This window comes from Lucilia sericata, unplaced genomic scaffold, assembly GCF_015586225.1.
Source record: "Lucilia sericata isolate MDLA Ls3-8-SP2 unplaced genomic scaffold, ASM1558622v1 Contig000734F_arrow, whole genome shotgun sequence".
NCBI lineage: Eukaryota > Metazoa > Arthropoda > Insecta > Diptera > Calliphoridae > Lucilia > Lucilia sericata.
The window spans coordinates 51,271-68,549 of record NW_023994733.1 but is presented as its reverse complement, the minus strand read 5'-3'; the positions used below and the strand labels follow the sequence as shown (position 1 = coordinate 68,549).

At 31.9% G+C, this 17,279-nt stretch overlaps 2 protein-coding genes across 2 annotated transcripts; one reads left to right on the top strand and one right to left on the bottom strand.

Annotated features, from left to right (window-relative positions):
• Positions 1-396: 396 nt before the first annotated feature.
• Positions 397-6,678, bottom strand: LOC119607698 (FAS-associated factor 1). Its single transcript, XM_037961770.1, has 14 exons — positions 6,020-6,678; positions 5,881-5,949; positions 5,587-5,818; positions 4,742-4,936; positions 4,484-4,673; positions 4,223-4,427; positions 4,050-4,150; positions 3,871-3,989; positions 3,667-3,812; positions 3,446-3,600; positions 3,235-3,383; positions 2,896-3,170; positions 1,115-1,234; positions 397-1,045 (listed from the first exon to the last, which is right to left on the bottom strand). Exons 1-14 carry the CDS (start codon positions 6,056-6,058, stop codon positions 887-889), a joined length of 2,154 nt encoding a protein of 717 aa, XP_037817698.1. The 5' UTR covers positions 6,059-6,678; the 3' UTR covers positions 397-886.
• Positions 6,679-8,700: 2,022 nt separating this feature from the next.
• LOC119607708 lies at positions 8,701-13,627 on the top strand. The gene is given in 7 exon segments (XM_037961783.1): positions 8,701-8,910; positions 8,975-9,031; positions 9,034-9,096; positions 9,160-9,418; positions 9,628-9,649; positions 9,651-9,798; positions 13,431-13,627. Coding segments are annotated over 7 exon segments (903 nt in total). The 5' UTR covers positions 8,701-8,753.
• The last annotated feature ends 3,652 nt before the right edge of the window (positions 13,628-17,279 follow it).

Here is a 17,279-nt window from a genome sequence, read left to right as displayed (position 1 = left end):
TTATTGTTATACTATTGTAAACAAAAGTGAGAAAAATCCATCAATCAATATACTAGTTATAAGTATGAATGTAATTTTTTAAGGAGTGTTTTTATTTACACTTTGTAATATTTTATTAAAGTTTTTTTTTTTTGTTTTTATAAAAATCATTTTGTAAAGTATTAATAAAGAGAAGAAGAAAAAAACTCAAAAGCAAAATGCTGTTGTTGCAGCTATGGGGTTGATGTTGTTAAGTTGTTGGTTTTTAGAACTATTTGTTCTTAAGATTTTATTTAATTTCTTTTAATTGTGGGCCTTTTCTTATGCTTATTTTCATTATAACTTAAAAAGAAAGTTTTTATTTATATATATAGACGTTTATCCAGACTTATTTATTATTTTCACTATTTTATTTAGTTTTTTTTTTTTTTTTTTGCATTTACCAAAAGAGAATTTGTTGTTTTAGTTTATTTACTATTTATTAGATGTTAATGTTGGAGGAATTTTTATATTAATGTTTATGTCTTGTTGCAATGTTGTTTCTCTCTAAATGTTGATGAGTTTTCTCTGTGTGATAACTATGACCATAAATACGTTTAAATTGATAAGTTTTAAAAATGTAGCTGCTGCGTTCACTTCGTTAAATTGTGTTGTAGTTTTTCTTGTTTCTTTGTTTGTTTATAATTTATTCCTCTTAATGCAATAATTACGTTTATATGTTTTCAAATTATAATAATAATAATGTGTTTTTTTTAAGCAAATGTTATGAATATTTCAAATGTTTAATTTAAAAAATGAATATGCTTTAAGGTAGGTTTTTCTTAAGGGTGGAGAGGGGGGAGTTTAGGAGTTGTATTTATCATATTTATTTAATTTATTTTGTTTCCCAAAGCGTAAGGATTTAAAATCATCGTTCTTCTAGTATGACAGTCTCCTGAGGATACAATTTTAATGCTTGCAATGTTTGCTGGGCATCTATAGAGGTCAAATCACGTCGTGGCCAACTGGATATTAATTTAAACTCATCAATTAAGAAACCATTCGATGCTACATAGTTTAATAGATCCTAGAATAACAAAAAAATCAATTAGAATTTGTTTAAATGCAAAAATGGTTAAGTATTTATATTTCTTACCTGTAAAGTATTATTTGCATAAAATCTACGTTCTAAAAAGTCTCCAGTTGGTTTACGTACTCGAATTTTCGAAATATTCGATTCCGTTTCAGCTGGTTCTTTGGGTAATGATTGTTCAGCCTAAAAAAAACATTAACATATTTATGTTTTAAACATATTTTTGTTGTAGTTTTAAGGAAATAAGCTTTTTAAGTTAAGTTCGAAAATTTTCAAAAATTCGAACTTAAATTCGAAAATTTTTTAAAACTATTGCAATAATCTTTTAATCATAAGGATCCATAAAAATACAAATTTAGTTCTATTTGAGGACTATTTCAAGAATTTTGAAGCATTTCCAGAAAATAAAATTTTCGAAATTAAGTTCGAAAATTTGTTAAAATAATTTTTATTTTAAAATATTTAAAAATTTTGAAGCATTTTCGATGTAATTGAAGAAAATAAGCTTTTTAAGTTAAGTTCGAAAATTTTTGAAATTTCGAATTTAAGTTCGAAAATGTTTTAAAACTGTTAAAATAATCTTTGTATTATAAGGAATCATAAAAATATAAATTATGTTTTATTTGAAAATTATTTTTCGCTTTTTTCAATTTCGAACTTTAAAATTTTGAAAATTATTTAAAAATTTTCATCAATTTTGAAAATAATTTAAAAAATTTTATCAATTCTAAAAATAGCTAAATTTTCATGAATTTTAAAGACAAAAGTTTAGTCTATAGAATAGATTAGAATAGACTAAAGTCTAGTCTATAGAATGGACTAAAGTCTAGTCTATATAATAGACTAAAGTCTAGTCTATATAATAGACTAAAGTCTAGTCTATAGAATAGACCAGTCTATAGAATAGACCAAAGTCTAGTCTATATAATAGACTAAAGTCTAGTCTATATAATAGACTAAAGTCTAGTCTATAGAATAGACCAAAGTCTAGTCTATAGAATAGACCAAAGTCTAGTCTATAGAATAGGCCAAAGTCTAGTCTATAGAATAGGCCAAAATCTAGTCTATAGAATAGACCAAAGTATAGTCTATAGAATAGACCAAAGTCTAGTCTATAGAATAGACCAAAGTCTAGTCTATAGAATAGACCAAAGTCTAGTCTATAGAATAGACCAAAGTCTAGTCTATAGAATAGGCCAAAGTCTAGTCTATAGAATAGGCCAAAATCTAGTCTATAGAATAGACCAAAGTCTAGTCTATAGAATAGACCAAAGTCTAGTCTATAGAATAGAACAAAGTCTAGTCTATAGAATAGACCAAAGTCTAGTCTATAGAATAGACCAAAGTCTAGTCTATAGAATAGACCAAAGTCTAGTCTATAGAATAGACCAAAGTCTAGTCTATAGAATAGACCAAAGTCTAGTCTATAGAATAGACCAAAGTCTAGTCTATAGAATAGACCAAAGTCTAGTCTATAGAATAGACCAAAGTCTAGTCTGTAGAATAGGCCAAAGTCTAGTCTATAGAATAGGCCGGAGTCTAGTCTATAGAATAGGCCAAAGTCTAGTCTATAGAATAGGCCAAAGTCTAGTCTATCGAAGAGGCCAAAGTCTTGTCTATAGAATAGACCGAAGTCTAGTCTATAGACTTTAGAATAGACCGAAGTCTAGTCTATAGACTTTAGAATAGACCGAAGTCTAGTCTATAGAATAGACCGAAGACTAAAGACTATTCTATAGAATAGACTAAAGTCTAGTCTATAGGATAGTCTAATGTCTAGTCTATAGAATAGACTAAAGTTTAGTCTCGAAAATATAAACTTAAGTTAGATCATCTTCACTCACCACTAATCTAATCGATTCACGTCTAGCATCTTCTTCGGCTTTTTCCGATTCCAAACGTTGACGTTCAGCTGCTAGAGCAGCTTCTTTTTGACGTTTAGCAGCTTCTTTGGCAATATCAGCCTGTAATGTTTCCTGATAAGCCATATCTTGTTCGGCTTTAACTTGATCGCGAGCAGCACGTGCATCTTCTTCGCTAATTTCACCTTGTAAATGTTGATTGTACATTTCAACCGATTCCAATAAACGAGACAATAAATCATCCAAACCAACATTGCCTTTTAAAATATAACAAAAAATAGATTAATTTTTGAATTAACTATAAATTAGTATAAAACTCACCATGAATCACAGATAAAATTTCGCACGATGTACGACCCGATAAACGACTTTTACCAATTACCAATATCGAAGGTAATTTATCTATAGAAATATTACGTACAGTCATGGAGGCGGTATTACTAATGCAGCCAGTAACCGAGGATAAAAATCTACATGAATTTATAAAAAATTTAAATATTTTTCCTTAATTATAGTTAAACAACAAACTTACAAATGTTTATTGCTTTCATGCGTTAAATCCCAGCCATAAACAATAAAATTTTCAGCAAATGTTTGTAATATGCTTTCATGTTTCATTAAACGATCACAGAAAACATTTGTTAAAATACTTTCACCATGATGTAAATAAATCGCCAATAATTTGCGCTGTTATTTGAGATAAACAAAAATTAAATTTCAAATTTTTTGGTTTTTTATAATTAAAAAATTTACCTCTCTAGCTGGTTTGTGACAGGCCTCTTTAAGGGCATCTTCTAGACTGCCCGTAAAGAAGAGGGGACATGGTTCACCAAAACGTTGTTTATAATTTTCAACAAACTGTAAGGAGCCCGTTGTTTCACTGTCTGTATTATTGGGTACTAGGGGAAAAGAGTTTTTTTTAAGAATGATTTCAAGCAAATTTATAGCGGAACTTACTTAAATGTCTGGTTGTGGATTGTACTGGTGGAGGATCTGTGAAGAATTCTTCACAGGCATTAAAGTCTGAGGCATCTTCAAATTCATCAGCCGAACTATCAGTATCAAGACCAACAGCACTAAGAAAAGTAAGAAAGTTTTATTTATTGTTATCATTGAAACAAATTGAAACAACTCACTTGGAACTTCTTGTTGTGGAAGATGAATTATTAGTATTATTACGCATTTTATCAGCTGCATTATGTAGTATAAAATTGTGATTTAATTGTATGCCAGATTGCTAAAGAGCGAACGTAAACCAAAATATTATTAGAAAAAAGTTCGAAATACTTAAAGACAAAAGAAAACCTACCGCTAATGTTGTTTCATTATCACAACCATGAGGCCAACCAGTCCATTCTTGATGTCTCACGGCAATCTCTGTAACATAGTAAACTTTTGTTTTTACATCCTCTACGGTAGTGCGACCAGAGAAATTCAATTCATGTCTTACGCCACTGGGCTGTTGGACAATGGTAAGTACAAAATTTTTATCCAAACGGCTAGAGACTTCATCACTAATAAGAAAAGTTAAATTAATTGAAATTAAATTTATATAAATGTAGATCAATACTTTTCAAAATCCATATAGCCTTCTTCGGTTAAATCAATCAATATTAATTCATTTTCACCCGACAAACCTAAGCTAGACAATTGAGTTGTTGGTATTTGAGCTTGATTTAATTTAGCAGGCGGCCAGCCGCGTATTGCTTGACGACATATCGGCACTCCAGTAACATCGTGTATCTTATTCTTCAATTGTTCTGTAATTGTTAAAGAAAGTCAAGGATTCTTAAAAGTCGATATCGCAACAAAACCTTGCAACACTCACCAATAGTTGAAGTGGAGGGCAGTCGTATATCATAAATTTGTTGATCAAAATGTATATTAAATATAATTTGCCTTATCAATGAGGGTGCTGATGATGATGACAATGAAGCCATTGCATTTGTTGATGTTCTATGCTCAGCTATATCCATATCTGAGGTGAGATCAATTATATCGGCATCTGATGATGTTGAAGCAACTACAAATTATAAAAACCATATTTGTTTATGTAAAAATTCACATGCGAAAATGACTAATAGTTATGACTAATTAAAATTAACAGTTAAATAGTTATTCAATAAATAAAAGTGGTAAAATGTTTTAACCGTTGTGTCAGCACTTGAGAAAATTAAAGTCATTGCAGGTCAATGTCCTTTTAGTCGTTTATAAAATGAATATTGAAGAAATTAAAGATCAGCATAAATTTTGCAATTAGACTTTTTAAGGAACTACGGCCGATATTAAGTTTTCATAGAAAACATAGATTTTTGATGAAAAATTGTAGTCGCCCACTTATTCAAGTTGTTTAGCGATTGTTTATGTTTTCAGCTGATTTTAGATTTTTCACAAAAAAATCTGGTTTTAATGAAAAATGTAAGTGATCACAGATCAACGTTTATAAAGCTATATAAGGAACTACAGCTGATTTTAGAAAGCAAATTTTTGGAGTAAAATAGAGGTAATTACAAATCAACGACCGCTAATTATGAAACTACAATCTAATATAGATATTTCATGAAAAAAAAAACAACAAATTTTTGATGGAAATTTTTAACTATTAAAGTCTTTTTTACAACTGCATCACTATATAAGGAACTACTAAGCTATTAAGCTTTTTGCTTAATTTACCTGGTACGAATGCACTTTCAGCAGCACTGCTGCCCAGATTATTTGTGGAGGCATTTTTCAGCCAACGAGGACAATTTCTAGTGGATGGGCCAGGTGCAGTAGAGAAATTATTTAAAGCTGAACTACTGCTGGCATTACGACCCAATAGACCTGAAGATTCCGATCTCAGCGAAGGAACAACTGGTGTGTCTAGCGTAGGATCATCTTGTGGTATGACCCTTTGTATAGCAGCCTATAAAACGTAAACATAAACATTAAGAAACTCTTTTCAAACGAAAAACACTCAATACCCACCATTAAATCCCAATTACAATCCTCCAAATGGGAAAATGCTTCACCCACATCATCTATACCAGTTATGCTCTACAAATATAAATTTAATTTAGCTTTAGTTCACAACATTTCCTAACAAATAAACTATTAATAATTATACCTGAAAATTGGCCAATATTTCATCTTTGTTTTCAGACATGTTGTTGAACGAAAAAAAAATTCTTCTTCTATTTGTTGACTGCGTAGATAACGTAGAAAACACAGAAGTGGGGGCCTAATGGCTACAAAAAGCAAAAAAATAAAGAAAAAAATTCCACTTGCTGCAACTTTACACCCTGTTTAATAGTTTCTTTGTTGCACTGCTTAAATATGTTTATCTTTCTATTGTTTTTTATAAGTGTGTAGTTTACGTAAAATTAATAACAAATTACTTTTGACAATTATTTAATTTAATTTTCTTATTGTGAAAAAAAAAAACACAACGATTTCTTCACACACAACTTGCACAAAATCGTCAGAGTCACTCTCTGCTCTCTAGACGTTCTTTTTCACGTTCTTCTTCGTCGTTTTGCACAAAAACACTTGAGATGAAAACAATCAATTTTTTTGCAATTTTCTTCGCAACACTTGCCACCAGCACTTCTTGTAGGTTTTTCTAATAATTTAAAGATCTATAAATCAATGGGATTGATTTTAATTTAAACAAATATTTATAAAACTTTTGTAATCACTAGCGAAAATGTCGATAATTTTTGTGAGCATTTGAGAAACAGCAAAATGAAGAAGAAAAAAACAAATTTCTTTGTTAAGTCACGCAGAGAGCTGCCAGATGGTGTTAATCACGCACAATTCTGACATTTAGTGACAATTAACCCAAAAACATGACTAGCAAATTACAAATGAAAAAGAGCTGCCGTTGTAAATAAGGTATTTTAATGGTGATTTTATTTCAAATATCGTCAGTTTTAAATAACAGTTTATTTAAATAAAGTAAATGAAGGAAGCAGTCAGTTTCTTGTTTTCATAGAAGAAGTTGTTCACACGATTGTTAGACATTTCTGCACATTTTACTGCCAACATTGTAAAATCTCACAAACGCGAATATGTTACACACTTCCTTCTGTCCAACCTAACTACTAACTAACTAAACTAAACTAACTAACTAACTAATAACTAACTAACTAACTAACTAACTAACTAACTCAACGAACGAACGAACGAACGAACGAAAAAAGAACGAAAACGAACGAACGAACGAAAAACGAACGAAAACGAACGAACGAACGAAAGAACGAACGAAACGAAAAAACGAAACGAACGAACGAACGAACGAAACGAACAAAACGAAACGAACGAACGAACGAACGAAAACGAACGAACGAACGAAGAACGAACGAAAACGAACGAACGACGAAAACGAACGAACGAAACGAACGAACGAACGAACGAACGAACGAACGAACGAACGAACGAAAACGAACGAAACGAAAACGAAAGAACGAACGAACGAACGAACGAAACGAACGAACGAAAACGAACGAACGAACGAACGAAAACGAACGAACGAACGAACGAACGAACGAACGAACGAACGAACGAACGAACGAACGAACGAAAACGAACGAAAAAAACGAACGAAACGAACGAACGAACGAACGAACGAACGAACGAAACGAACGAAAACGAACGAACGAACGAACGAACGAAGAACGAACGAACGAAACGAACGAACGAACGAACGAACGAAACGAACGAACGAACGAACGAACGAACGAAACGAACGAACGAACGAACGAAAACGAAACGAACGAACGAAAGAAACGAAAGAACGAACGAACGAACGAACGAACGAACAACGAACGAACGAACGAACGAACGAAAGAACGAACGAACTAACGAACGAAACGAACGAACGAACGAACGAAAACGAACTAACTAACGAACTAACTAAACGAACGAACGAACGAACGAAAGAACGAACGAACTGAACTAACGAACTAACGAACGAACTAACTAACTAACTAACTAACTAACTAACTAACTAACTAACGAACGAACTAACTAACTAACTAACGAACTAACTAACGAACTAACTAACTAACAAACTAACTAAAACTAAAACTAACACGAACTAACTAACTAACTAACGACTAACTAACTAACTAACTAAAACTAACTAACTAACTACTAACTAACTAACTAACTAACTAACTAACTAACTAACTACTAACTAACTAACTAACTAACTAACTAACTAACTACAACTAACTACCTAATAACTAACTAACTAACTACTTACTAACTAACTACTGACTGCTCATTACGCTAGTCTGTTAGCTATGTTAGTCTGTGGAATTTTCTACTGGGTAGTCCATGGACTAGTCTATTAAGAAACTATATATGTTTTTGACAAACAAAAGGGTTTTCCTAAATGGAATACAAGATTACAGTTATTTTTCCGATCGGACCACTATTGAAAGAGCTTTCACAAAAACTCTATGAGGTGAAGATAACAGATAATCTTTATTAATATCCTTTTGTGTATATGTTTATTCCAATTTGGGTTTTAATATATTTTCCATATACATTATATTTAAATGCACACATTTCTTGCAGTATTAAAGTCCTTACTTGTTAAAGACTCTGTTTAAATGACAAATTATAGCAATTTATCATGATTTAGCTGAAAGTAAATCAAATTGATTTACATACAGACACAAATACATCACAATCAGAGACGAATGATGTGGATGCCACAGACATCAACATTCAAAACAGAAGTTACAATTGTGGAGTTTGTCTGGCCAAAGAAATAGTCCATTCGCAGACCCATCAGTGAGATGTTGGTTTTAAAACAAACATTTTATTGTCTCCTATTGTTGGCCGTTGTTGGCATGGACATGTGTACAGCGGTAAGAATAACACAAAGGACTATATCGAAAGGTTTCCTAGTGCAAAGTATAATGAAATTGTTGAATAAATTGGAAAAGAGCAACGATTTAAATGTCAATATAAAATTTACCGCCATATTAAGTGAATTTTTAATAAAACGTAAGTGTAACTTGCTGAAAATTAAAAAAAAAACACTTTTTGAGATTTTCTTTTTTGGTTGTAGAAAAGCAACGTTATTATGAATCGAATCGTTATGAGCAACAGGTCTATTATAAATTTTTACAAAATTAAATCACATCATACGCCAGACGGAAGATGCTGATTTTGAGAGTGTTCATAAAACAAGTAAATTTATAAAATAAAATTAAATTTTTTAAATATTGTCTTTATATAATTTTATTTCAACAGTTTTAGATAATGTATTCCAGCGTAATATTATGCTTATTCCGCCTGTTCTCAAACAGCGTCATATTGATACACATTTTGAATATAAATCGCTTATTAAGGACTATGGCAAATTGGTTGGTCTGGGTAATCCCAATATTACTCAATCCGATGAATGTTTGGCTACCTTCGCCGCCTTGAATTCGAGTTGTCAAGTACCTAGAGCATGTATTGATCTGATGATCAGTGATCTGCCCACATATGGTTATCAGCGAATGCATCAGTGAGTAGAAATATTTATCGAAAAATATATTTAATTTTGAGTTTAAATTTTTGAACCCATCTAGAAGATTTATAATTTTTGTTTATGCAATATCTTGGACAGTTTTAAATCATTTACAAAAATTTATGGGCCACAATTATATGTACATAGTACGTACATACATATGTACATATGTAAAGAGTTTTTTCTTTTATCCTTTTTTTTTGCAGAATTTTACTTTTGTACGTTTTCCATGCATCACATATGTGCACCAACGTTGGGCTCACAAACAGCTTATGAAATTTTGGCAAGTCAGAAATGTACACAAGTTTATCGTGAACAAAATGTTCTACGTCATCTTAATATACCAGATGTTTACAGAGATTTATATTTGGAGCAAAGTAAGTACACATAAACAAAAGGAAAATATCACACAAAATAAAAATATAATATGTGAAAACAGTGGGTTCTTTGGAGGCAGGATTAGTGAATATATTAAACAATTACTGAGAATTTGCCTAGATCTGAAAAATTTCCAATAAATCGTTTGGTAGTCTTTTTTCTTAAGTGTTTTACAAAAAGTGGGAGTAAAGAGAGGCGTGGCACACCATTATGAGTATAATTTTTCGAGAATTGATTTTGAGATATAGCTTGCTTTTCATGTGTAATGCAGTATATAGTTTGGTCTACAGTTTGGTGTGTAGTCTATAATAGTCTAGTCTATAGTTTAGTCTATAGTCTAGTCTATAGTCTAGTCTATAGTCCAGTCTATAGTCTAGTCTATAGTCTAGTCTATAGTCCAGTCTATAGTCTAGTCTATAGTCTAGTCTATAGTCTAGTCTATAGTCCAGTCTACAGTCTAGTCTATAGTCCAGTCTATAGTCTAGTCTATAGTCTAGTCTATAGTCTAGTCTATAGTCTAGTCTATAGTCTAGTCTATAGTCTAGTCTATAGTCTAGTCTATAGTCTAGTCTATAGTCTAGTCTATAGTCTAGTCTATAGTCTAGTCTATAGTCTAGTCTATAGTCTAGTCTATAGTCTAGTCTATAGTCTAGTCTATAGTCTAGTCTATAGTCTAGTCTATAGTCTAGTCTATAGTCTAGTCTATAGTCTAGTCTATAGTCTAGTCTATAGTCTAGTCTATAGTCTAGTCTATAGTCTAGTCTATAGTCTAGTCTATAGTCTAGTCTATAGTCTAGTCTATAGTCTAGTCTATAGTCTAGTCTATAGTCTAGTCTATAGTCCAGTCTATAGTCTAGTCTATAGTCTAGTCTATAGTCTAGTCTATAGTCTAGTCTATAGTCTAGTCTATAGTCTAGTCTATAGTCTAGTCTATAGTCTAGTCTATAGTCTAGTCTATAGTCTAGTCTATAGTCTAGTCTATAGTCTAGTCTATAGTCTAGTCTATAGTCTAGTCTATAGTCTAGTCTATAGTCTAGTCTATAGTTTAGTCTATAGTCTAGTCTCTAGTCTAGTCTATAGTCTAGTCTATAGCCTAGTCTCTAGTCTAGTCTCTAGTCTAGTCTATAGTCTAGTCTATAGTCTAGTCTATAGTCTAGTCTCTAGTCTAGTCTATAGTCTAGTCTATAGTCTAATCTATAGTCTAGTCTATAGTCTAGTCTATAGTCTAGTCTATAGTCTAGTCTATAGTCTAGTCTATAGTCTAGTCTATAGTCTAGTCTATAGTCTAGTCTATAGTCTAGTCTATAGTCTAGTCTATAGTCTAGTCTAAGTATAGTCTATAGTCTATAGTCTAGTCTATAGTCTAGTCTATAGTCTAGTCTATAGTCTAGTCTATAGTCTAGTCTATAGTCTAGTCTATAGTCTAGTCTATAGTCTAGTCTATAGTCTAGTCTATAGTCTAGTCTATAGTCTAGTCTATAGTCTAGTCTATAGTCTAGTCTATAGTCTAGTCTATAGTCTAGTCTATAGTCTAGTCTATAGTCTAGTCTATAGTCTAGTCTATAGTCTAGTCTATAGTCTAGTCTATAGTCTAATCTATAGTCTAGTCTATAGTCTAGTCTATAGTCTAGTCTATAGTCTAGTCTATAGTCTAGTCTATAGTCTAGTCTATAGTCTAGTCTATAGTCTAGTCTATAGTCTAGTCTATAGTCTAGTCTATAGTCTAGTCTATAGTCTAGTCTATAGTCTAGTCTATAGTCTAGTCTATAGTCTAGTCTATAGTCTAGTCTATAGTCTAGTCTATAGTCTAGTCTATAGTCTAGTCTATAGTCTAGTCTATAGTCTAGTCTATAGTCTAGTCTATAGTCTAGTCTATAGTCTAGTCTATAGTCTAGTCTATAGTCTAGTCTATAGTCTAGTCTATAGTCTAGTCTATAGTCTAGTCTATAGTCTAGTCTATAGTCTAGTCTATAGTCTAGTCTATAGTCTAGTCTATAGTCTAGTCTATAGTCTAGTCTATAGTCTAGTCTATAGTCTAGTCTATAGTCTAGTCTATAGTCTAGTCTATAGTCTAGTCTATAGTCTAGTCTATAGTCTAGTCTATAGTCTAGTCTATAGTCTAGTCTATAGTCTAGTCTATAGTCTAGTCTATAGTCTAGTCTATAGTCTAGTCTATAGTCTAGTCTATAGTCCAGTCTATAGTCTAGTCTATAGTCCAGTCTATAGTCTAGTCTATAGTCTAGTCTATAGTCCAGTCTATAGTCTATTCTATAGTCTAGTCTATAGTCCAGTCTATAGTCTAGTCTATAGTCTAGTCTATAGTCTATTCTATAGTCTAGTCTATAGTCCAGTCTATAGTCTAGTCTATAGTCTAGTCTATAGTCTAGTCTATAGTATAGTCTATAGTCCAGTCTATAGTCTAGTCTATAGTCCAGTCTATAGTCTAGTCTAGTCTATAGTCCAGTCTATAGTCTAGTCTATAGTCCAGTCTATAGTCTAGTCTATAGTCTAGTCTATAGTCCAGTCTATAGTCTAGTCTATAGTCTAGTCTATAGTCCAGTCTATAGTCTAGTCTATAGTCCAGTCTATAGTCTAGTCTATAGTCTAGTCTATAGTCTAGTCTATAGTCTAGTCTATAGTCTAGTCTATAGTCTAGTCTATAGTCTAGTCTATAGTCTAGTCTATAGTCTAGTCTATAGTCTAGTCTATATCTAGTCTATAGTCTAGTCTATCTAGTCTATAGTCTAGTCTATAGTCTAGTCTATAGTCTAGTCTATAGTCTAGTCTATATAGTCTAGTCTATAGTCTAGTCTATAGTCTAGTCTATAGTCTAGTCTATAGTCTAGTCTATAGTCTAGTCTATAGTCTAGTCTATAGTCTAGTCTATAGTCCAATCTATAGTCTAGTCTATAGTCTAGTCTATAGTCTAGTCTATAGTCTAGTCATAGTCTAGTCTATAGTCCAGTCTATAGTCTAGTCTATAGTCTAGTCTATAGTCTAGTCTATAGTCCAGTCTATAGTCTAGTCTATAGTCTAGTCTATAGTCTAGTCTATAGTCTAGTCTATAGTCTAGTCTATAGTCTAGTCTATAGTCTAGTCTATAGTCTAGTCTATAGTCTAGTCTATAGTCTAGTCTATAGTCTAGTCTATAGTCTAGTCTATAGTCTAGTCTATAGTCTAGTCTATAGTCTAGTCTATAGTCTAGTCTATAGTCTAGTCTATAGTCTAGTCTATAGTTTAGTCATAGTAGTTTATAGTCTAGTCTATAGTCTAGTCTATAGTCTAGTCTATAGTCTGGTCTATAGTCTAGTCTATAGTCTAGTCTATAGTCTAGTCTATAGTCTAGTCTATAGTCTAGTCTATAGTCTAGTCTATAGTCTAGTCTATAGTCTAGTCTATAGTCTAGTCTATAGTCTAGTCTATAGTCTAGTCTATAGTCTAGTCTATAGTCTAGTCTATAGTCTAGTCTATGGTCTAGTCTAAGATTTTCAATTACAAGCGTCGGAAAATTATTTTTAGATTTGGAAAAATGTCTTGTCCAGTTTTAAGAGAACAACCTGTTATATTTTGTAAAAAATAGAAACTCTTTCAACTAATTGTTAAATTTTATTTTCTTTTTTTTTACTTTCAGATGTTATTTGTGGTCTATTTGGTTATGTTGAATTTATGAATTGGCACAATTTAGTTACAGTTTCTAATTGGCCACAGGAAAACGAATGTTTGTGTTTATTTTTTAATGGCGAAAGTAAAATTGATTGTAATTGTCAGAATCATATCAATAGTTTGGTTTTAGTCTACTATATCAATGGCTTTTTAATGTTGGACTAAAATATATAATGGCGGATATATCGGATGTTAAAGGATTGTATATATAAATGAAAAATGTTGTGTATCTCTATATATAAATGTTGAAAAAGCTTGATGTTATAAATATATTTAAATCATTCCTACGTAGTTATTAAATATTCAAAATAAAATAATCACTTTAAAAATTTCAATATTTTTGGAATTTCCTTTTTAAAAGGCATTACTAGGATAAGTCATTTTTAAAAAGAGTAATTCTTTTTTATTGAATAAAATTTATAAAATTTTACATTCGTGTTTCGTATAAATCTATTACTTTGCATTAGTCACAGTTTTTAATATTTTTAAATAAATGATTAATTTTGATTATTACCCCATGAAATAGTTTCATTAAAAATGTCAATAATTTATTCATTTTTATTTAAACCCGTGTCTTTTTATGCTCATCATCATCATTACTCCCGCAAGGACTATAAAAACCCAAAATAATCAAACCAAATAAATAAATAAATAAATGATACTGTACATACTTACATATTTAGTATGTATGTATGTATGTATTGTAAAACCTAAAGGATTAAATATTTGAATTTGTTTTTTAAATTGTCATTTTCGAAAGAAAAACGCTTCAGTTACAAACGATTTGCGTTGCAAAAAAAAAGTAAAAACAACAAATAAAAAATAAAAACCAGCCATTATAATAAAAAGGAATAAGGACTCGTATGTTAACAAACAAGTGGTAAACAAATATTTATTTTTCAAGTATTTGTGTACAAAGTATAGAGTACAGATGGATACAATTGTATGTATTTGTATTAAAAGTATTTTAGTCTGTATTTGTGTGAATGTAAGTATAAATGTATGTTTGTCTGTCTGTCTGTATGTACATCAGGTAAGTGGCGCAGTAAATTAATGCCTCATTTGTTTTTATTTGCTACAAAACGTACATAAAACGAACATAGAAACTTACTCATGCAACATCATCGTTTTGCAACTAAATACAAATACATGTATCTCAATACATACATACATACATATACTTACAACATATTTACTTACACATAAATGGACAGTGGTAAAGGAAGGTAATAAAATCAGATGGATCATACTATAGACCAGACCATAGACCACACTATAGACCAGACTATGGACCAGACTATAGGCCAGACTATAGGCCAGACTATAGGCCAGGCAATAGACCAGACTACAGACCAGACTATATACCAAACAATATACCAGTCTACAGACTATAGACCAGACTACAGACCAGGCTGTTGATTGTAGAAAGACTATGACTAGACTATGATTAGACTATGATTAGACTACATATGACTAGACTATGACTAAACTATGACTAAACTATGACTAGACTATGACTAGACTATGACTAGACTATGACTAGACTATGACTAGACTATGACTAGACTATGACTAGACTATGACTAGACTATGACTAGACTATGACTAGACTATGAGACTATGACTAGACTATGACTAGACTATGACTAGACTATGACTAGACTATGACTAGACTATGACTAGACTATGACTAGACTATGACTAGACTATGACTAGACTATGACTAGACTATGACTAGACTATGACTAGACTATGACTAGACTATGACTAGACTATGACTAGACTATGACTAGACTATGACTAGACTATGACTAGACTATGACTAGACTATGACTAGACTATGACTAGACTATGACTAGACTATGACTAGACTATGACTAGACTATGACTAGACTATGACTAGACTATGACTAGACTATGACTAGACTATGACTAGACTATGACTAGACTATGACTAGACTATGACTAGACTCTGACTAGACTATGACTAGACTATGACTAGACTATGACTAGACTATGACTAGACTATGACTAGACTATGACTAGACTATGACTAGACTATGACTAGACTATGACTAGACTATGACTAGACTATGACTAGACTATGACTAGACTATGACTAGACTATGACTAGACTATGACTAGACTATGACTAGACTATGACTAGACTATGACTAGACTATGACTAGACTATGACTAGACTATGACTAGACTATGACTAGACTATGACTAGACTATGACTAGACTATGACTAGACTATGACTAGACTATGACTAGACTATGACTAGACTATGACTAGACTATGACTAGACTATGACTAGACTATGACTAGACTATGACTAGACTATGACTAGACTATGACTAGACTATGACTAGACTATGACTAGACTCTGACTAGACTATGACTAGACTATGACTAGACTATGACTAGACTATGACTAGACTATGACTAGACTATGACTAGACTATGACTAGACTATGACTAGACTATGACTAGACTATGACTAGACTATGACTAGACTATGACTAGACTATGACTAGACTATGACTAGACTATGACTAGACTATGACTAGACTATGACTAGACTATGACTAGACTATGACTAGACTATGACTAGACTATGACTAGACTATGACTAGACTATGACTAGACTATGACTAGACTATGACTAGACTATGACTAGACTATGACTAGACTATGACTAGACTATGACTAGACTATGACTAGACTATGACTAGACTATGACTAGACTATGACTAGACTATGACTAGACTATGACTAGACTATGACTAGACTACTAGAAGACTATGACTAGACTATGACTAGACTATGACTAGACTATGACTAGACTATGACTAGACTATGACTAGACTATGACTAGACTATGACTAGACTATGACTAGACTATGACTAGACTATGACTAGACTATGACTAGACTATGACTAGACTATGACTAGACTATGACTAGACTATGACTAGACTATGACTAGACTATGACTAGACTATGACTAGACTATGACTAGACTATGACTAGACTATGACTAGACTATGACTAGACTATGACTAGACTATGACTATGACTAGACTATGACTAGACTATGACCCAACTGTCGATCTGCTTTTATATTAAAATAACCCAGTCACCATCGATATAGTGCATGTGATTTTGATCTAAGCAGACCCACATATTTCATTTCAATTAAACCCACCGTTCTAATACAGACAAATGTATAAATGTCTTAACCAGACATTGAGTGGCTTCTAACAAACAAAACAGAGAGAAGATAATACAAAAAAAGGAAAAAACAAAACAAAAAATAAATTCTCCCCAAAGTATAAAGAATGACCCCCAAATGTATGAATGAACTGTATGACAAAAAAAAAAAAAAAAAACAAAAATACTACAGTTAAACGGACAGACAGGCACACACACACCAGCAGGCAGACAGACAAGCGTATTTTATTAACAGAGACTTGTTTTTGCAAAAATTACAAAACAAACAAAAAGTACTACAACAATAAAGACACGAGAAAAAAGAACGTTTATAATTACAAATTGGTCTTTATACAAAAGGACACTCATGCTCCGCTGTACACGCACCCACATTCATGTGTAAAATGTAAAACAAGCGAAAATATTTTTATTAAAGTTTTGCCCCTTAAATGGTTGCTGCAGTAGGTTTTTTCTTTCGCTTTTTTTTTGGGCTCTTGCATTTTTGTTTGTTCGCCAGGTGTGGAGAGACAGACAGACAACCTCAAACCAAAGCAGACAGGCTCATTGTGCAAGGATATTTTCACCCCAATATTAGTATTTC